The 22,944-nt window shown below is 31.9% G+C and overlaps 2 protein-coding genes across 36 annotated transcripts in view; both read right to left on the bottom strand.

The window, feature by feature from the left end:
• Positions 1-22,944, bottom strand: part of LOC123227490 (probable LRR receptor-like serine/threonine-protein kinase At1g56130) — a 191,347-nt gene that overhangs the window by 75,894 nt on the left and 92,509 nt on the right. For 16 of the 35 annotated variants that reach the window (XM_044652350.1, XM_044652349.1, XM_044652343.1 and 13 more), the window contains 10 exons: positions 22,693-22,852; positions 21,906-22,160; positions 21,795-21,814; positions 21,641-21,712; positions 20,466-21,532; positions 19,914-19,958; positions 19,703-19,824; positions 19,178-19,564; positions 19,005-19,083; positions 18,330-18,710 (listed from right to left, as the gene is read on the bottom strand). Coding sequence is in view for 2 of the 35 variants with exons in the window: in XM_044652352.1 (XP_044508287.1) it covers positions 19,545-19,564; positions 19,703-19,764; positions 19,914-19,958 (127 nt within the window). In the remaining 33 variants the exon portion in view is untranslated. Of the gene's footprint in view, positions 1-18,329; positions 18,711-19,004; positions 19,084-19,177; positions 19,565-19,702; positions 19,825-19,913; positions 19,959-20,465; positions 21,533-21,640; positions 21,713-21,794; positions 21,815-21,905; positions 22,166-22,233; positions 22,555-22,692; positions 22,853-22,944 lie in introns of those variants that run through there. The other 19 variants (XM_044652318.1, XM_044652320.1, XM_044652321.1 and 16 more) reach the window with 19 other exon arrangements.
• Positions 157-1,414, bottom strand: LOC123227515 (disease resistance protein RGA2-like). The gene has a single exon (XM_044652457.1). The coding sequence runs from the start codon at positions 1,372-1,374 to the stop codon at positions 286-288; it is 1,089 nt and encodes a 362-aa protein (XP_044508392.1). The 5' UTR covers positions 1,375-1,414; the 3' UTR covers positions 157-285.

Genomic DNA, 22,944 nt, shown 5'->3' with positions numbered 1-22,944 from the left:
AAATCTTCATTTTCATTGTGGGCTTTGAGAAGCCCATTAGCCATCCAAAACTTAATCAAGTGAGTGTTAGAAAATGTGAAGTCTTTTGGAAATATAGCGCAAAAGACAAAACATTTTTTCAAAGGAGGCGATAAATGATTATAACTTATTCTTAGAGCATGTAAAATGCTATTATCCTTTTGATCTAACTTCCATATCTCAGTATCCCTCACATTTATCCAATCTTGTTCAAAAGTTGAGGAATAAAGAAGACTTCCTAAGGCTCTTATTGCCAATGGAACCCCTTTACATTTTTTTTACAATTTCTTTTCCAATCTCTATAAAGTTGGGATGTTGTTTTTCTTGACCTTCTTTAAATGCATATTTAACAAACACTGACAAACATTGATTAAGAGAAAGACCTTTTAACTTGTATGTAGATATAGATCCCATAATTGAGGCAACACAATCACTACGTGTAGTTACTATGATCTTACTTCCACTAACACACTCCATTAGTAAATTTCTCAAATCACACCACAACTCATAGTTTTCATTCCAAACATCATCCAAGACTAACAAATATTTTTTATCTCTTATAATATCACGTAGGATTGTTTGCAATTGGTCCATACTCATGTGATTATATTTTTGCCCAATTGCAGAATTGATAATGTCAATCAGAAGCCTTTTTAGAGAAAATTTATCCGACACACAAATCCACATTTTCAACTTAAAATAATCACTTACTTTTTCATCATTATACACCAATTTAGCAAGTGTGGTTTTTCCTAAACCTCCAATTCCAACAATAGAAATAACAGAAACATTTTCATGACCATCGCTTGGACATAATAAAATTTTCATAACCTCTTCTTTGTCTTTATCTCTACCAATAACATCTGAAGCACGCACAAAAGAGTGGGTTTCTCTCTCCCAACCTAAAATATTATTACTATAAATTTTCTCAGTGAGATTAAAATTATCCTTTTCAGTAGCTATTTTTGCCAACCTTTTGTTAATCTCCTTAATTTTATGGCCCAACCTGAAACAGAAAATGATTGGATTTGAAGATGAAAAGAAGTGGCATACCTTTCTTGAAATGCTTTGACCATTCATCACTTGCTTACACAAATCTTTCACCTCAATTTCATCCAAAACATCTTCAACATCATAGCAAACCTCCTTAAGCTTTTCCAGCCAAACTCTCAGCTTCTCATTTTGGGTTTGTTTCTCCTCAGCATCTAAGAGAACAACTTTGATAGTGGTTAAGGTGCCAGCGAGTTCTTGTACATTATTCTTGACACCCCATCCCAAGGAGACTTCATTGGAAGTAAGGGACATCACCTCACTCAAGAGTTTCTCAGCAATAACAGAGACAATTGTTTCTGCCATATTTTTTAAAGAAAGAAAGTTGTAGGTTGTTGTGATATTAATGAAGGGACGAAAATGGATCGTTGAGGGCAAGAGATATATATATCATTTTAATAAGGCCAAAAGACTATTTCCCACCTAAACTATACTGAATTCTCAAAGTTCCCTCCATTAACTATAGAAATACCGTTTACCCACTCATGAGCAGTTAAAATTAACGGTGGTAAGGGTAAAATTGTTATTTTCTCTATAATATTAAAAATAAACTAAAATATAATCTTTTTTGCCCCCCTAAACTTTAAAAACTAAAATTTTTCCCTAGCCTAAGTTTCAAAAAAATGACAGTTTCACCCTAGGGTTTCGTTTTGAAATCTCTGACAACATCTCCGGCTCCATTGCCGACGACCTCTCTCTCCTGAAGCATCCTCTCCTTCCGACGATCTCTTTCCTCCTATTTGGATGTTCGATCGGAGTTGGAGAAGCCTTGGGAGACGAAGAACTTCATCGAGGAAGACGAAGTTCTTTGTCTTCCCAGAAGAAGACCTCTCGGAAGACGAAGAACTTCGTCTTCCCCAACGAAGTTCTTCGTCTCTCAAGGCTTCTCCGACATTGATCGGACATCCAAATAGGAGGAAAGAGATCGTCGAAAGGAGATGATGCTTCGGGAGGGAGAGGCTATTAGCAATGGAGTCAGAGATGTCGCTGGAGATTTCAAAACGAAACCCTAGGGTGAAACTGCCATTTTTTAAAACTTAGGCTGGGGGAAACTTTTAGTTTTTAAAGTTTAGAGGGGCAAAAAGAGATAAAAATTTTAGGTGTTAGGGTTCTGTTAAATTTAACTGGTCATAGGTGAGTAAATGATATTTTTATAGTTAATGGAGAAACTTTAAAAATTCAGCATAGTTTTAATGGGAAATAGTCTTTTGGCCTTTTAATAAAATAAAAAAAGACCGAGTGTAATTTACGTTATCACTTTCACCGAATGATATTAGCCGCACGTTGCGTTGACAGCATCACTTGCAAGCCTACTTAGCTAAGAAAATTACATCATCACTCTGCAAGTTGCAAGCGTGCTTAGCTGTACCAAACTAACAGGAAGAAAACAAATATGCATATGAACAAGCAAGGGACCCTCTTGGGCTCCATTCCAGGCTTAACTTTATTTTTTCTATTAAATATATCAAATATTAATTTTTTTAAAAAAGTTATTAAACTTTTAAATTTTTTAATTGAAAATATCAAACTTTGGAATTTTCTTGTTAAAGATAACGGACATTTGCTATCTCTTATTAAAAATATCAAATTAATTATCAAATTAATTATCAAATTAATCATATTTTGTTTATTCAATATTTTTTATAAAAAATAATGAATGTACAATAATTTCAATAAAGAAATTTAATTTGGTTTCTTTTTTAGAAAAAAAGTAATAGTTTTGTATCCCCAAATATGGGTATTCCAAAAAAATTATATGAGTAATTTAGAATTATAAATAGAATTATATCTAATTATATAATAACACATAATATAAGGATAATATAAAAAATGAAAAAATTTTATTAAGAAAATACATTGAAGCTTCAAAGAGGTGTCACCATTACAAGAAAGTATTGTCACTTTCAATAATAACTTGGTGTTGAGTATATTTTTTAGGGTATTGAAATTTTTGTCCTTATTTTAAACAATATATACATGTATACCACACATCTAATTGGTTTAGTAAAAGTACCATAAAACTTGCAAAAATCCCAAAATACCCTTGCTTGCAACCGTGCAGGCCTTATGATGGTATTTAAGTTTTAACAACATAATCATGTGATGTACCAGCTAAAAATGTGTGTCGTCTTAGTTCTCTTAGTTAATTCAATATTTATATTTTTATAGTACCCTCTAAAAGAAAGAATGAAAAGAAAATATGTCCAATAACTTAGTCATACTTTTTTTTTTCCTCTTGAAAACAATTAAAGAAAGGGTTAGTGTCGGCGTTAACGTCAGTCGGTTTTTTATCCAGATTTTTATTTAGATTTAGATCTTTGTCAACTTATTCTTAATTTAACTATTAATACTTTAATTACATTATAACAACATAAAATCATAACATTAAACAATAATAAATTATATTTCACATGAAATTATAAATATGAATCTATCATACTTTTGGTATAATTGTATAAGGTTAAAGACAAAGATAATTTAGGTATTCTAACAAACAAAATGGTAAAAATATTTAGACGGTGAAAAGTGCGATATAATTGTATAGATAAGCCCATTTTGAGAAAAAAATTTCAATATCCTTATTTTTTATATCTAATAATTTTTTCTCGATTGACTTTAATTTTGTTTTACACTCATGATTGCAGAAAATTATGTTCTTATCTATTAATTTAAAAAACAACAAAATATCACTCAAAACTCAAATTTTTTATTGGAAGAGAGTTCAAATATTATACATATATTTTTGATACATAGATGATGTATAATTATGTGATTGAGTGATTTTGAATTAAAGATAAAATAATACTCAATCACATGATAACACATTATTTATATATCTAAATTGTGTATAAAAATATATATATATATATATATATATATATATATATATATATATACATATCATTGCTCTTTTTATATTATCCTTAAATATTTCACTTTTAGAAAAATATTATATTATTCTATGAGGTTGTCGATAATCTAATTGGATTGGTTGACCGAAATCACACAAGAAAAGTACAATTTTATCAAACTAATCAAATCATATATTTTTTATGTGATTCTGACCATCTCTTGATGTACTTGTATGCAATTTCACATAATCTAATTGGATTATGTGTCAAACTTAGTGTGCAATTTTTAGTTAAATAACACCATTTTGAGTGCAATTTCACATGTAAAACGGTTTAGTTTTGACTATTTAAGTCGTAATTTCACTAGATAAGTGAATATTAATTTAAATATTAATGGTAATATATTATTATATGAGTGAATATTATTTTATAATAAAATTATGCATACAAATAAATTTGATTGTTCACTTCAAAATCATTCAATGGTGTGTTACTATCTTAGTTTATATAATTTATATTTATATATATGTAATATTATTAATTATATTATTCTTGATTTGAAATCATTTAACAAATAATGACATATTATCATCGATACATATTAGAAATTCATATAATTTTATCACAATTTATATTTATTTGTATAAGATATGAGAAGAGATTTCCTATTAGACTGTTTTCAACTAAAAAACTGAAAAAAAAAAAAAAATGTGTCACATGTGTAAAATAAAATACAAAACTTATTTTCATCCTAGATTTATTTTATTGTTAAAGTGATTTTTGTTAACTTTTAAAAAATATAAATATTTAATTTTTTTTAAAATTAAATATTAATAATAAATATAAAAATATTATTTGATTAATAATATTAAAAATGGAAGGAGTAGAGGTTTTTCTAGTCTGACTATTATTTTCATATCTAATTAGAAGTTATTTTTTCAATTTAATTGGGTTTAAATTATTCACACCAAATAAATAAACAATAAAATTACATATCTAATTTGAATATACAAATAAATATATATTTAATACATGCTATTATATAACCGAATGATTTTTAATTAAAGATAAAATAATATTGAATTACGTAATGATATATATAAGTATGTATCCATTTATATTATCAAAACGAGTACACATAACATTGTTCATTGATAAAATCTCAGGTCAAGTGATCGGCTTCATAACCATTGTTACTTGCATGCTCCAATTTTTATCACTCAAGTTACCTGCTAGGGGTAATAGTGCAACATTTTCTTTATGTTGTATTAATTCTAAATATGTAATATTTAAATTAATAAATAAAAATAAAAATAAATTAAGAATAACCTCTAAGCATAATTTGAATGATAAAAGAGGAGATTCTATATGTAATAGAACATGTAATATTATACTTTTTCTAATATGGATAGGTCAAACCACTTGATTAAATGAATTGATGATATTAATATAACATAATAGAAAATTTAATAAGGATTATATTTATGTTGATGTTACCATAACATTAACATAACTGTCTGATCTATTTGACTTGATAAATAAATTGTAGCATAATATGATTAACTTAGTTCAATTTTGAATTAATTCAGTTTGGTAACTTAAACATGCTTAAGTCATTCAAGTTTAAATTATAATCTAAATCAAATGTATCATAGGCTTTCGATTGAAAGTTGTAATGGAGCTTGAACAGATAATTGATCAAATGGATCAAATTCACCTTATCCGAAATATTGTGGATATTTGATTGGATGGTCAAGTGTAATTAATACAAAATCCTGTGATGGACTGAAAAGTCTTTTGCTATATGTAGATGACATCACCACCACCTCATCATCACAGATTTTATTATTCACCTAATCTTTTAAATATTTCATTAAAACCCCTCAACTTTTTCGTAATTTTTAATCCAAATTCTAAAAGTGTTGTGGTAAGTAAAAGTAATAATTTAATAAATTTTAAAAGTAGCCATTGACGATATCAGTGGTTATTATTATTTCATTGTTTATTCTTAAAAAAAAAAAATTGGTTAAAAACGTTTACATGCATAAAAAATAGACAATTGCAATTAATTTAGATGAATTGTTAACATAGTTAATAAAATACAACAAGAGTAAAGGGGTATTTCAGTATTTTCACAATTACAGGACTTTGATGTAATTTTATAAATTAAGGGAGGTAAAGAAATAGTTGACTTCGTATAAATACGCAACGTCAACACCGGGCAATAAGACGTATGTAGGACGCCTCGTTGACTTTCAACATCCGGCGAAAAATGAGGGTGGAAAAATCCAACATCAATTGGATAAAGACTTTCATGGCGTGTAAAGGGCATTGTCTTCTACTTCAAATGAAATTTAAATTCAATTAAAATTGGATTTAAAATTAAAACCGAAATTTGAATTTTAAGATATTTTATTTGACCTGGATCACCAATATCAAATCAATTTGGAGAAGAATCGTATATAGTTATGATATGTTATTATATTAGGTAATTTTAAATTAAATAAAAGCAATTAGAGATGGTGATAAGTCATGCATGAGTAAAGTGACAAAATTTAGCCTGTCACAAACCATGATGTTTTTGAAGGCATTTTCGCAAGTCAGTCTGCAAAAACATACCTTCTTTAATTTAAAAAAAAAAATTATTTTCTAATTTGCGTGATCCTCCCTTCACGTCATGATATATTTTATTTTATTTGTTGCCTTGACGTCACCAGCAAAATTTTAAGTTCTGTCCAAAATTTGTGCATCGTGTTAACTCACGTACTAACATGACTCATTACCTCGCTAAAAGTAAACATTTAATAATATGATGATTCATTATCATTGGTACGGTTAGAATATGTTAAAAATATATTTAAAATATATGATTTTCTATGTTATAATACATCATAAATATATATTTTTCTAGGGTAATATATATTCTTAATATAAGATTTTTTGTTATGCGGTTTTTTTTTTTGGGTAAAAAAGAATAAATGAAACAAAAAGAATCTAGTTAGGTAGAAAAATAACCTAAACTCAACTTGTTACACTCTAAAAGGGCAACAAGCTAGCAATAGACTATACAATGCACAAAGCCAGTGAGTAAGGCCAAAGCCAAACCTTTACTCAAGGGTCAAACCACCCCGGGATAAGGGGGGAAGAGAACACCACGAACAAAAAAGTGGGAGAGGGGGGAATCTTCTCCTCTTAACTCTCTATCTAAAAGCTCCAAAGATAGAGATTAAGAAGAGAGAAAAACAAAACAACCAAAAATAAAACAAAATAAATAAATAACCTCAAAAAGGACCAATATTGTCCTGTGGATGCAAGAGAGAAGGCAAAACAGAGGATGCAACACAATAGCATAGTGGGTAAAGAGAGCAACACTAGTAGCAGTTGCAAGGGAAGAAACACAGACCATCGCTAGACTCTAAAAGCATAATCATAGCAACCAACATGCATAGAGCATTTTCCAATGCCTTCATTGAATTTGCCAACACACAAACCAAGAGTAGAGTAAATGTCTCCTTAGGGGCATTATTTGTGTATAATAATGCATAATCTTGTTTTGCCTTAGTGTATATGTATTATGTTGATTTATTTATTTTAGGGAAATTATTAAAAATGGCCAAAATACCCTCCTATTAAGCAAAAATGCTTAAAATCACTATTTTCAAGCAAAAATAGACAAATTCACTATTCCTAAGCAAAAATGCCCATGACTTTTTTTAAAATGTCAAAATTACCCTTCCTTTAATTTATATAAACCTTCTCACTAACTAGAAAGGGTTAAATGAAATTTTATTAAAATTAGGGGGTATTTTGATATTAAACATTATAAGAGCATTATAAATTTTTCAATGAAATTTTAGGAATAGATAATTGAGGGGTTAAATGAAATGTTATTAAAATTTGGGGGGCATTTTGATATATCGATTCGTATTTTTCAGATTTCTGAAGAATTTTTCGATTGTTGCCATTCTAGGGTTTTTCAACTTTTAGAATTCGAATTTCAATTCCGTTTTTTCGAATTTCACCATTTTACGATATATCGACTCATATTTTTCAGATTTTCAAAGAATTTTTCGATTGTTGTCGTTCTAGGGTTTTTCAACTTTTAGAATTCGAATTTCAATTCCGTTGTTTTGAATTTCACCATTTTACGATATATCAACTCATATATTTTAGATTTTCGAAGAATTTTTCGATTGTTGCCATTCTAGGTTTTTCAACTTTTAGAATTCAAATTTCAATTCCGTTTTTTTGAATTTCACCATTTTACGATATATCGACTCATATTTTTCAGATTTCCGAAGAATTTTTTTATTGTTGTCGTTCTAGGGTTTTTCAACTTTTAGAATTCGAATTTCAATTCTGTGTTTTCGAATTTCACCATTTTACGATATATCGACTCGTATTTTTTAGATTTCTGAAGAATTTTTCGATTGTTGTCATTCTAGGGTTTTTCAACTTTCAGAATTAGAATTTCAATTTTGTTTTTTTGAATTTTACCGTTTTACGATATATCAACTTGTATTTTTCAGATTTTCGAAGAATTTCTCGATTGTTACCATTCTAGGGTTTTTCAACCTTTAGAATTCGAATTTCAGTTCCGTTTTTTTGAATTTTATCATTTTACGATATATCAATTCATATTTTTCATATTTCTGAAGAATTTCTCGATTGTTGCCATTCTAGGGTTTTTCAACCTTTAGAATTAGAATTTCAATTCTGTTTTTTTGAATTTTACCGTTTTACGATATATTGACTCGAATTTTTTAGATTTTCGAAGAATTTTTTTATTGTTGTCGTTCTAGGGTTTTTCAACTTTTAGAATTCGAATTTCAATTCTATTTTTTTGAATTTCACCATTTTACGATATATCGATTCGTTTTTTTTAGATTTTTGAAGAATTTCCTGATTGTTACCATTCTAGGGTTTTTCAACTTTTAGAATTCGAATTTCAGTTTTGTTTTTTCAAATTTCATCGTTTTACGATATATCAACTCATGCTTAATAGTATCATCGCTGAAATCACATATTCATATATAACCACAGATAAAGTATATCATACACATACACACATACAATAAATATATACATCTAAACATAGAAAGAACAATAAATAAACAATGAGTCAACTAAATATACATCCGTGAGGTACTCGATACAATGAAAATACAACTGCGCCGCTAAACGTCGACGCATAGAGGTAGACGACTCTCGGGGAAAATCGTAGTTTCGTGACAACGCCAAACACTCAAAAAATCGTAACATAAACATGCCACAGTCACTGGAGCCCAATCCCTGCTGAGGGACATTCGTCGCTCGATGCAAAGTGAGGGAATCACGTCATGGAGGCCTCCCCGAAGCTGTCCAAAAACTCATCGCCTCTAATAACGCTAGAATGAATGTCATATACGGTTGCATGCGCTGCTTAAAAGTCCCTATATTCCCTGAATATGATACCTCCGAATCGTATACCGTAATCGACCACTCACGAAAATCTATAACTCCAGCGACCCAATGTGCGTTCTCGAAGTTTATAGGGATAAAAACCTATAAATAGTGACACATTTTAGTTAATTATCGTTGTCGTTAACCAATTAAATGTAATAGAAATATATACATATACTATACCTAATCGACCATCCCCCATGGTTTGTACAGTAATCTCGGGGTGTACGCTGCATCAACCATCCTTGTAAAGAGCCCCGAAAACTCAAACTCGTCAATCGGTGTGGTTTGCCAACTCTTCCAAGCCATCTCAATATGGCCTCCAAAGAATGTGTGGGCAGTCGTCCAACGTTGTGAGACAGTCAACTGGCGATCAGCCTAATGCCAACGTAATAAAGCCAAAAAGGAATCCATATGCTAAAATGGTATAAACAAGTTCACGTGTTAGCTATTAATATATATATCAAGCTTTTTACCAAATTATATAGTATAGACAACTCACATCGTCGGTCAACCATTCGTGCAACTCTACTACAAACCTCCAAAAGTTGTCCTTCGACTTCGATCCTATGAAGTAGACATCATGTGTGTCAGAAGCTGCAGCTCTGGTATACCATGTGAGGAAAGATTCCTCATGTTGTGACACAGAGGATGGAATTGTCGTGAGTTACCATTTTGCCCTCCCTCTGAGTGGATTTGTATACAGGGTGTGAACCAGCAGACCCTTCCGGACGATCCAACCATGTGCTGTACGAACCAACTGCATGATACAAAAAACTATTAATTCATTATTTCATTATGCAAAATCATACACATTATTCGATTTATGTTACCTTCTCCATATATGCGGGAAGAGGTTTAACTGGAGAATCTTGAATCACGGTCAAGTCCACATCACGTGCTCCCTCGACAGACTGCATAATTACATATAAAAACATCTTAGTGACATATATTTGTCAATTATATTTATTTACTAATTATAATTGACAAACCTCAATGTGGACGGTCTCAGAAACATCCTCCTGGAAGTCCTCCTCCTATGAACTAATATCCATAAGCTTTTTGATCGAGCTCAGGATATCAGCAAGTAACCATAGTCGCTCGTCCTGAAAAAGAGACAAAACTTCATTAAAAAAATATAATATTAAAGACAAATTGATCAATGATATTTCTTAAATCCTTATAACCTGGACTTCCGAAGAAGGTGTTCGGGGAGAACCCTCGATCGATAATATATCAATACCGGTTCCCTATATACATGAAAAGGACAAAATGGTAAATAATATTTCATATAAAATATAATATCATATCTAAAAGTCGATATAATGTATAATAATTATCATACCTCATGTGGAGGATCTAAAGAACCTGTATGAGATCCGACCGGATGGCCCTCATGAGGAAGACCCTATACAAATATATATTCCATATATTAATCGATAACAAAAAAAAATACAAAATAAAGTTCCATTGATAAGTGAAATACCTCAGCTTGGACAGGTAATGCAACAGAAGGGCTAACCGATGCGTCCTCATGGTTACTACCCTAAGAAAATAGTAATAATAACTTAATTAGTGACATTTCATAAATAACAATACTACAATATAATAATGACATTTAACAATAAATATAAATTTGAAATGTCATACGAACCTCGTGTGAGTGATGAGATGGTATTGTGATATCAATGGGAGACGTCGGTCGGATATCGTCGTCCCTCTCTTATACGAATGTAATAATAGTTGTCAGAATAATAACACTATAGACATTTTTTATAAGTAATAAATTAGAAGTGGTTTTACAACCTGAGCGACGGGGGCTGGATATGTACGCGTGACGATGTCCTCCAAACGAGTCATACGATCCTCTAATCGAGTCATCTGGGAAGAGATATCGTCACGTAATCGAGACATCTGGGAAGAGATATCGTCACGAAAACTCGATATCTCACATAAAATCATAGCACCCCAGTGCGCTAATGTAGCATCTAATGTAGAAATACTGGGTGCTACGAATGGGGGACACTGCTCGATGGCATAATAGGTAGTGTGGTCCTCCATTCCAGGATGGTCCTCTACTCTAGGATAGTCCTCCACTCCAGGATGGTCTGTTGTCTGTGGGCTCTGAACTACAGGGGAACATATAGGCTGCTCTGTAACAGGAGGCTGAATAGGCTCCTCATGTGACTCAGAAGACTCAATGGGTACAGCTGAAGGTCCTGATGCTGGAGACGCCCCGTCTCTAGTCGCAGTCAAAATCGAAAAAGATGAGGAGGAATCAGCATTGGGTAAATTGGTGTACTCACGAATCTCACCGTACTAGGGTAAACCCTCTTCGATCGATGATGGACGAAGAGGGAATGTGACATCCTCCTAATGATGAAGATATATAAGTCAAAATAATTGTAACATATAATGAATTAATCGACTTAATAATTAACTTGTACATACCGGATCACCAGTGAAAATATGACCTATATGAGTCCAACTAGGGACGTCTCGTGTACACCACCTAAACATACGTGGGGACGAATAGGGATCAACGAGGTCAATCCAATCGTGTAATGTGTCCAGAGTCTTATATATCCAATACTACAATATAATCATTTACGATTTAAATAAATCATTTGACATTTTTTCAAATTAATATATATAATCAATAAATTAAAACTAACTTGAAAGGCGAAAGGAAATCCGTAGAGGTCGTATCTACGCATCTCAGGCATCCGTCCAGAGCATACTCTATCACTCGTCTGTGATATAGACTCGTATGTCATCTGCCACACGGGAACACCCCAAGGATAGGAATTAAACCCATCTAGATGATCGACCAACTGTAAATACTCTAAAGACACCTTCTTTCACCGATCATTCCCTATCAAAACCATGTGAAGAATATACAATAAGGCCATCTTGACTGCATCAATATCGTCATCCCCCCAGGGCCTCGACAAGAAAACACGCTCTAGGTCATGATACTGCACCTTCGGACAACCTCAAAAGTACATATCTCTGATCCTATGACTGGAGGAGCGAGGAATATATGAAGAAATATCAATGCGTCGACTAAACGAAAGACCCGTCACCAAAGCAAACTCAAACGGGCTAAAACGAACATCAACCCCGCTAATCCGAAACCAAAACTCATCTCTGGCAGAGAATCGATATAGCTGCCGTAGTATAAATGAATGAACTAATATACCAGAGAATTTGGTCTCGAGTAAACAAAGAAGATACCCGAAACATGTCCTCTCAAATAGTCGTAACTGTTCCGGGGTCAGTGCAGACATAATCTTAGATAATGCTATACGTTGTGCACGACATATCAGATCTGTTCGAAAGTGTCTGGACTCATCGGGGATTCGCAGCTCGCTTTCAACACATCTTCTTTTACGAGAAATTTCCTGTGAAAATTTACAAAATTCGTTAGCCATTCATAAATAGCAAATATATAAACAAATGTCTTCATGGAAAAATCATAAAAAGAAAAAAAATACAAAACAATAAAAGAGGTGATTGAAAAATTTTAAAAATAAGATTTCAAGATTGTAAAACGGTGAAATTCAAAAAAAAGGAACTGAAATTCGAAATCTAAAAGTTGAAAAAACCTAGAATGGCAACAATCGGGAAATTCTTCAAAAATTTGAAAAATACGAGTCGATATATTGTAAAACTATAAAATTAAAAAAAAACAGAACTGAAATTCGAATTCTAAAGGTTGAAAAACCCTAGAATGACAACAATCAAGAAATTCTTCGAAAATCTAAAAAATACGAGTCGATATATTGTAAAACGGTAAAATTTGAAAAAACGGAATTGAAATTCGAATTCTAAAGGTTGGAAAACCCTAGAATGGCAACAATCGAGAAATTCTTCAAAAATATGAAAAATACGAATCGATATATCGTAAAACGATAAAATTCAAAAAAATGGAACTGAAATTCGAATTCTAAAGGTTAAAAAACTCTAGAATGGCAACAAGCGAGAAATTCTTCAAAAATCTGAAAAATACGAATCGATATAACGTAAAACGGTGAAATTCGAAAAAATGGAACTGAAATTCGAATTCTAAAGGTTGAAAAACCCTAGAATGACAACAATCGAGAAATTCTTTGAAAATATGAAAAGTACGAGTCGATTATCGTAAAACAGTGAAATTCAAAAAAATGGAACTGAAATTCGAATTCTAAAAGTTGAAATACCTTAGAATGATAATAATCGAAAAAATTTTTAGAAATTTTAAAAATACGAGGTCATTACATCGTAAAATGTGTCCAAAAGGCACAAAAATCGAGAAACTTAATCTAAAATTCTAAAACTACATATTGAAAAATCTTAAAACAGAAAAAACGGATATAAAATTCGAAAACTACGCGTTGAGAAACCCTGGATGTGAAAAATATCAATTTACCACAAAACCGCTCATTTTGGCCTCCAATTTCAACATAAATCGAATCTAGATATGCTTTAACACAAAACCCCTCAACCAATTTAACAAAAACAACCAAAAATCAAAACATATTAAGCATTGTTCAAACCGCAAACCCTAATATTTCAAACCGCAAATTCTCCCTCAAATCTCAATAATATGAACAATAACTTGATTCAAACAAGATCACAGAAGATATACTAACCTTCTTGACCATTTTCGATCGTCGGAGAGCAAGAAAATCGTCGAAAATGGCTTCACAGTGGGACGACAGTGGAACGCCGGTTCACAGTGGGAGAAAAGTCTATTTTTTTTGGATTTGTACAGTGATTATGGGCGTTTTACGGTGGGAATTGCGAAATTTTGGCTTGTTTATATATAGGGGTAGTTTAGACATTTCACAAATGTTGGGCATTTTTGCTTAAATATGAATTTTTTGGGCAATTTCGCTTAAGCCCCCTTACTTTTGCCTATTTCTAATAATTTCCCTTTATTTTATATAGGATTTAGGAGTTGTATAAATTTATGTATTATTCAGATAATTAAAGGCCAAACGACTATTTCCCACCCAAGGTATGCTGTAATGACAAGTTTCCACCCTTTAACTATGAAAACACCAAACACCCACCCACGGTCGGTTAAATTTAACAAAACCCTAACGGTGATAAGGGTAAAATCGTCACTTTCTCTAGAATATTAAAAATAAACTAAAATAGAATATATTTTGCCCCCCTAAACTTTAAAAACTAAAATTCCCCCTAGCCTAAGTTTTAAAAAATCACAGTTTCACCCTCCCGAAGCATTGCCAACTGTCTCCGGCTCCATTGCCGACGGTCTCTCCCTCCCGAAGCATCCTCACCTTTCGGAGATCTCTTTCCTCCCATTTGGACTTCCAATCGGAGTCGGAGAAGCTGTGGAAGACGAAGAACTTCATAGGGGAAGACGAATCTTCGTCTTCCCAGTCGTCGTTGTCGTCTGGGAAGACGACGTCTTCCCAGATGAAGACAAGACGACGAGTCCTCTGGGAAGACGAGTCATCTTCATTTGGGAAGACAATCGTCTTCCCAGACGACGAAGATAAGATCGATCGATCTCGTCTTCGTCTTCTGGGAAGACGATTTCTCTTCCTAGATGGCTTCTCTCTGCATCGGATGCGTTGAGGTCGAGTTGAGAGGGGTCGTCGGTGGAAGAGAAACCGTTGGGAGGGGAAGACGGCCAGTGATGGCGACGGACAAAGCGACGGAGAAGGGTTTGGAAATAAACCCTAGGGGGGAAAATGCAATCTTTTCAAACTTAGCTTAGGGAAAAAATGTTAGTTTTTAAACTTTTAAGGGGGAAAATGAGATTAAATTTACCACCGTTAGGGTTTTGTTAAATCTAACCGACCATGGGTGGGTGTTTGGTGTTTCCATAGTTAAAGGATGGAAACTTGTCATTACAGCATACCTTGGGTGGGAAATAGTCGTTTGGCCATAATTAAATAGACAAAAGATACAATGTATTCAATTTTCATCATGGTATTAGAGTTAAATGTTTATATTGATATTTTCTTTTGGCACACTTATATCGTCATCTATGTAGAAAGACAAGTTTATTAGTTTGACCACATACTCACATCATCACCTACGTGAAAAGTTGAGTTTATTAGTTTGATATACCCACACTGTCACTTACATGAAAAAATGATTTCATTAATTTGACACACTCATATAGTCACCTACGTAAAAAGATAAGTTCATTAGTTCGATACACACACACCGTTAACAACGTGGAAAGATTAGTTCACTAGTTTAGTACACTCACACCCTCATCTACGTGGAAAGATGTGTTTATTAGTTTGATACACTCATGTTGTCATCTTGTCAATGGTACCCTTTAACTCACTTCCATACATTTTATTTAGTAGATAGCAGAAGTCTTCACCTCTTGACTTGCTTTACAAACTCAATTTAATAGATCCTTTACTAACTTAAGTTCAAGGGGATGTTAGAACATGTTAGAATATATTCCAAATATATAGTTTCCTATATTCGAGTATATCCTAAATATATAGTTTCCTAGTTTAGCATATATTCTTATGTTGATTTATGTTTCCTTATATAGGATTTGTTAATGTATGCCTTAAGAACCAATCACATTATCATTTTCAAGACGCTTCATCTTGTGTTAATAAAGTGTTTTGTATTTCACATGTATATTATCTTAACTTTATTTACTTATTCATTAAATATATTGTATACATGTGAATTGTTTGGATAATATGAATATTTGCAAGATCAAATTATTAAAGCATTCCTTACTCTACATAGGTGATGCCAATTGGGCAATGAGATCACACAATAGACAGTTTGAATGCCTATGTCAACTATCATGAGATGATGTTAGTGTGCGTAACTGTGAAAGTTATATTATTAAGGTATTTGTATAGATTAACAGTTAGTGAACTATTTTTCAAATATGACCAGTAACAATAAATCACATGGACATGTAAAATATAGTCAATGATTAATCATAAGATTGTACTGGTGCACCATTAATCATTTGACTTGAGATGTCACGATTAGATCTGATATGGATATATATGTTTCATAAGGTGTATAAATACGAGACTATTCATGTCTTGTATAATAAGCTAGATTGGTTATATGTTGTTTGTATGCAGAAACAAGTAATAGTTAAGAAGGAATCCGTTGGCTCAAAATAATTTGATTTGAGTTTCTATATGAATGTCAATAAATATTAGAAACATAAATTTCTAGTTAGAGTATAAAAAAAGTCACATGAAAGTAATTATTATGACTTACATTTTTATCATGTACTTTGAATTATTATAATAAATATGAGCATGATGGTTTGATGTTTAACTATTTCTTTTTTAATGTAATTCTTATGACTTATTTTTTTATCATGTACTTTGAAATAGAACTCAATACACATAATCTCACTCTAACTTTTATGTTGTTTTAAATGTGAGTAATACTGCATGACCTTATAATTAGTATTTATCAATAATGATGTGTTATTATGTGATTAAGTGTTATTTTAAATTTATAATAGGTTATTTGTGAATCTATTTCTAGTTGAAATAAGAATTTTACTAGAACTTCATATGCTCAATCTCTCACATAAGAATCTTAATAGTGAGATTCCAAAGAGTGATAGATAATTATTTGTTTTGTAGTCATTGGACCTTAGTTTCAACCATTTGAGTGGAGAGATTCTTGCAGAAATCACTTTGTCATATTATCTCTCAAAGTTCAACTTGTCCTACAACAATTTGAATAGGAAAATTCCAACAGGGTAGCATTTTGACACTACTAATATTTTTAGAATCAGATAGGATATCAACTTCGTGGACGAGATAATTTGACCATTTGGACACTACCAATATTTTTGGAATCAAATAGGACACTATTAAAATTAATATTTAAAATAATTTTGTATAATTTATTATTAAATATATAATTTTAAAATAAACTTAATTTGATGGTATACAAGCTTAAAATTGATAGATGAGAACTTTGATTATAATGAATTAAAATAATAAATTTTTTATGTAACCTAGTTCAAATCGTCCGTTCCAAACTAGTATGACTTCAAAAATTCCTTTCAAGCGAATCGTAACCGTTCTTGTTAGCAAGTGTGATTCAACTGATTTGATCATTGGTTTTTAAAAGCATGCTTTGAACATAGATGGATCAACATATATCCACAATGAATTGTTATGTGGAGTACTGGTAACATCAATCCCTCAATTTCAGTAAGTGTTGAACTTGAAGATGCCTACTGGTGGGAAAAGTTGTTGTACACAATTGTAATTATCAGCTATGGAGTTGGCTTCTAGTGAGGGTGGATTCAAGTTGAGCTGGTTTGGCTTAAATTGGCATTTGACTTGATTTGAACTAGAGTTTCAATTGGGCAATCACACTACAGTTTAGTTTAAATCACCCTCTACAAACACTATTTATCCCAATCGTAACATTATTTATCCCGTTAGTGATACTATTTATTTCACTGACTATATCTCTAATCAATTTGAACATATCTGAACTCAGATTCAACTCAATTTGAATCTAACCCTAGCTTTTAGAGATTTTTAAGGGTTCTTTTATTTGATGAGCAGTTGGAGGAACATGTTGGTGGGTTTGATTCAATAGGACATGCTATACCCACAAGGTCCAACTTCACCCAAATGCTATGGGAACTCCATAAATGTTATTACGTCTATGCTTTTCAAGTGGAAGAGACCCAATTAGCATTTATTAAAGTTTAAGTGTCCAACAAATGGTATCTGAGTCCAAAGTTTAAACAATTCCATCCAATCCACCAATAGAATGTTAGGTGGAGGGACTTTGCATATAGGTTTGTGATGAGCATTATGTGAAGAAAGGCAAAACTTGAAAAGCATTTTGCATGATAATTTCCTGAACCTAAAGTTTTAGAATTATTATTTTGTTCTGAAACTTTTTATATTGTCAATCATAGGAGAAAAATCACAAGCATTAATGTTACAGTTGTTTGCAGAAAAAAAAGCACAATAGAAATTTTAAATTAAGATTGATCATCAATTAGCATCTTCATACAAAAGGATACTTGATCAAGGCCTTTGTTTTTCAAGATACTAATTTACATGGAGGTGTCAAGTTCCCTGAATGTAGCAACCGGATAATAAGAAGATTGTGATGTTGCTCTGCAGATATGGTAGCTATTTCATTAACAAGCTGACTTTTCCTTTGGTAGGATCCTAGTGAAAGTTGCTTCATAGATATCGTCCATCCAACGAATGCGTATCCTTCAGTTGTAGATCTATTACCATAAATCATATCTCTTGAACAAACTTGACTTATAAGACTTCGACTGTTATTATTTCAAAAATCCCTTGGACACTTGCCTTTTGCAACATCATTATTTCTTCTTATCTACATGTAAAAAGTTAAAAATATCAATATCAAGCCTAAAATTCCAAAAGCTACGACAATACCAACAATCAGTGTAGTTTGGTTCTTCTAACATGAAATACCAACAGTTGGTGATTCAAGTAGGAAAATTCAGTTATATATATATCAAAAAACATATAATGCAAATTTGCCATTATTTTAAACCATATAATGTCCAAAGGAATCACATACTGTACCTAGAATGACCCTAAGATGCAACAAGTCGCTTTACCAACCCGAAAGGTGGATTTCAAGTTAGTTCTAAAATACACTAACCTTACATTTCTTTGTCACTGCTTTCTTATTTCCACCTGCTTCTTTTGATATGCCAAATTTTTATTTACTATAGAGTTCCCTACAGGATCAATCACAAGAATAAATAGATGAAATTGCAATAGTAGAACCTGTGTAATTAAGGACAACAAACCAAAATTCTCCAGCAAGTTTACCTGAACATAGATATAAAAATGCCTTCCAAGACTCATCCATGTTTGTGAGCCTTGATTACCAAAAGGGTTGCCTCAACAAAGGACAAGCTCACATTGTAAGGTCTATTCTCCAGACTAAGTTCATAATATCAAAGTGATGCAGGGGATTGCCTTGAAGACTGATAAAGCTTCGGGGCTGCAGTGCTAGTCACTTTTGAGCTAGTATTTTGAACATGTGTGTTGAATCTGTTGATTGTCGATCAGAAAACAAATCAGCATCACTAATTGCCCCTTTTTCTGCATCAAGTAGATTAGAAGAAGCTCCACCAATATCATTGTTATCAGCCTTATACACTATGCTATCAACTTTCATTTCTTCACCACCACACTAGATTGCGAAACTTGAATCTGCATATTGCAAATGTACAGTACGCTATCAGTTCGGTCCTGTTAACCTAACTAGAGCTCAATGAACACACATTTTACAAAATTGGTAATATACTAAATTTTAGAAAACAATTATACAACTGAAAGAAAGAAGCTTACAATGCGGAGCATTCTTATTGCAGGGGAAATTTATCTGCAGACAATTCAATCCAGGGAGAATACTGGCAAGCACAGAGAACATTAACAAGCGTAGCATATCCCATTGCTGAGCCTATACATTTCTAGTTATTTTTTTCTTTCAGCAAGTGCATTTTTTTCAAAAGAAAAAAAATCTGACATCTTATATATTGAAAAAGGAACTAAAACCAACCAGATGTTTGAGCTGTCAAACATGAAATTGCTGGCCACTAGATTCCTGTTCAGTCCAATGCAAAGATCAATTATACTTCGAAGTATGAAGTATACTTGCTAGGGATGTGGTACATCAAATCAAAACTCGAGAAATAATTGTAAGATAAGTCTCCACAAAATAGAATTTTAAACACCAGATGAATAGGAAAAATACGCATATAAATCTGGAAAGAAACTATTCAATCAAGACTTTCAATTACTTTCATCAATTACTCGTAACAAGAGAGCGCTTACAATTATAGTCAAGATTTTTAAAATTTAATGGGATGGCCTAATTCCAAAATACATATTTGTAGCAGTAGTGCATTTTTCATTCTTCTTCAGTTTGTATGATAAGATCCATTTCTTTTTCTTCTTAATCTATTCACAAAGCGTTCGGCACCAATACCTCTTCGACATTTGAACATCTAAAACTTTCAAGGAAGATATAACAAATATTGACATATAACATCCATCTAATTCGACATGATATATATGCATAATTCTCAAGAAAACTGAAGCTAAAGCTCACATTTTTTTAAGATTTACAGCCTTCTGCTTGGGAATGGTTCCTGATAGGCCCTTGTTTCCAAGAAGCCTGGCCATTGAGACAACAAACAAAATTATGTATGCTAAACGGAAAAATAAGGATAAGACAAAAAACTAAAATAAAGCACTTGGGATTTGACAATTAAGTTGTTGAAAACCAAATCCCTGCAGAAAGGGAAAAAACTATTAAAGAAGATCCACATAAACAAAAAGAGACACTCATGGAATTACACTATTAACTTCCATTGTCTGTAAACTTTTATATTCTTTGATGTCAGATAGCCAGGAGGAAAGGAAGATTGATCAGTATTGAATGAATCAGCTAAGGAAAAAAAAAAAATCAAACACCGGAAAAAAAAAAAAGCAGCTTACAGTGTGGAGCACTTTTATTATAGGCCAAGTTTCTCTGAAGACAGCTCAATCCAAGGACATTACCGGCAATCATAAAGACATTGTTTTGCATCACAAATATGAACACCCTGTAATCTAATCTTTCGCAGAACAGAATTTCAACAACTATTTTTTCTTTTCTTCTTTTAATAAGAAAATTTAGGATCCCAGATATTAAAACTAAGATATTATGGATCCCTAAGTTGGTTTCTTTCTTTAATCAACACACACAATAAAAACAATGTTTGAATTCCAAGTTATTTTTTAGAATTTCATGTTCAAGGGTCTGCAAAGCTCTAAAAGTTAACCAAAGAGTTTTAAATATCATATATCTTACTAAGAAAGATGACTATGCAAAAACTATATTTCAAATCTTGAGATGATGACATCAAGGAGGAAGAGAAAATTAAAAAGAAAAAAAAAAGCCTGTGATAATCGAAACATAAATAGAAATAAAATCTGAAACTTTATTGGAATAAATATGTGTTGCCATAAAACAATTAAAACATAAACATGAAACTCTGTACATTCACAAATATTTATTTAAACAAATCACATCATGAGAAGTTATATTCACTGGTAAAGGCTGAACTATAATTGTTAACTATGGAGGAATATATGCTTTACTAAGTGCCCCATTCTGCTGAATCTCCATGAGTCCTACAATATATATTTACAAATGAGGTTAATTTTAAGGTGAGTAGAAAACTAAGAAAATATTTAAGAAACCCAACAATTTGTACTATCTAAAAGCCAAATAATTTGTACCTGAAAAACTTGGAGACGATAGATCCCACATCAATGCTTAATACATTGAAGAACTAAAATGAATAACCCCTCCTGTCATTCAGTTGAATTAGTGTTCCAAATTAGGCTATTTCAATGGAAATGGAAGAATTTAATTATGAGATTGAAAACTCACACATCTGATTCAAGTTTTCCCTGCATACAGATAAAACAAAGAATAGGATCAGCTTTGTATTAGTACAAATTTTTAACCAAATGAAGAAGAAGAGATATGGTTTGGTCATACGGTCATAACTAATTTTCGGTTGACTTGATAATCTCTTCGTCAAGTTGAATGTTTGGGATATGAGCAATCTTGGACCAATTCCCTCAAAGAGTTCAGATGATTCATATCCCCTGGTAGAGATGACAATTCTGGACTGCCATCAATGAATAATTCTCCCAAAGTGTTTGTCGAACACAGAAGAAGTCATCACCAGTTTTGGTAAATCATGGATTTAAACTAATCGAAGAGGAGGTCCTGTGTCTTGCTTATCTGATCCTGTGCTCAAATCAAGATTAGGCCTTCCACAATCTTTAAATCAAAGTTTTTCTAAGGAGCTTAAGTTTCTTACACCACGTGGTAATGAGATCATACTTGGGCATGCAAAAATCCAAAGTCGTCGAAGGGCTCTCAGGCGACCAAAATCTTCACACAAATATTCTAAATTGCTGCACTTGTGAATCCATAAAAATCAAAGATGTTGTTTTGCATCTCAAACACCAACACCCTGTAATCTACTCTTTGGCAGAACAGAATTCCAATAAAATCTGAAACTTTATTGGAATAAACTTAGAGTGTACTAATTGTTCATTTGCACAAAACATTATTGGAATTATATTTGTAAACACCGAAATTCTGAACCATTTGGCGTAATCTCAACAATCTTTGATTCCTGCAATATATATATATATATTTTGTAAACTTATATTTGTAAACTTAGAGTCCTGCAATATATATATGTATACATATATGTATATAAAAACTCAACAATCTTTAAAATTGTATAATCTAAAAACTAAATGATTTGCACCTGAAAAAACATGAAGGTGTAGATCGAACACCAATGCTTAATACATAGAAGAAGTAAAATGGATAAATCCTCCAGTCAATTGGTTGAATTAGGGTTCATAATTCATGGAAATTGAAGAATTTATGAGATTAAAAACTCATACATTTGATTCAAGTTTCCCCTGCATACATAGAAAATAACAAAGTTAAAGAAAGGAAGGAGAAACAAAGAAGTTAAGTTTTGTAGCTGTTCAAATTTTGAAATTCATATCTG

The sequence above is a fragment of the Mangifera indica genome, chromosome 10 (assembly GCF_011075055.1).
Source record: "Mangifera indica cultivar Alphonso chromosome 10, CATAS_Mindica_2.1, whole genome shotgun sequence".
NCBI classification, from domain to species: Eukaryota; Viridiplantae; Streptophyta; class Magnoliopsida; order Sapindales; family Anacardiaceae; genus Mangifera; species Mangifera indica.
The sequence above is the reverse complement of the archived record's forward strand: the minus strand, read 5'-3'. Positions and strand labels throughout refer to the sequence as shown.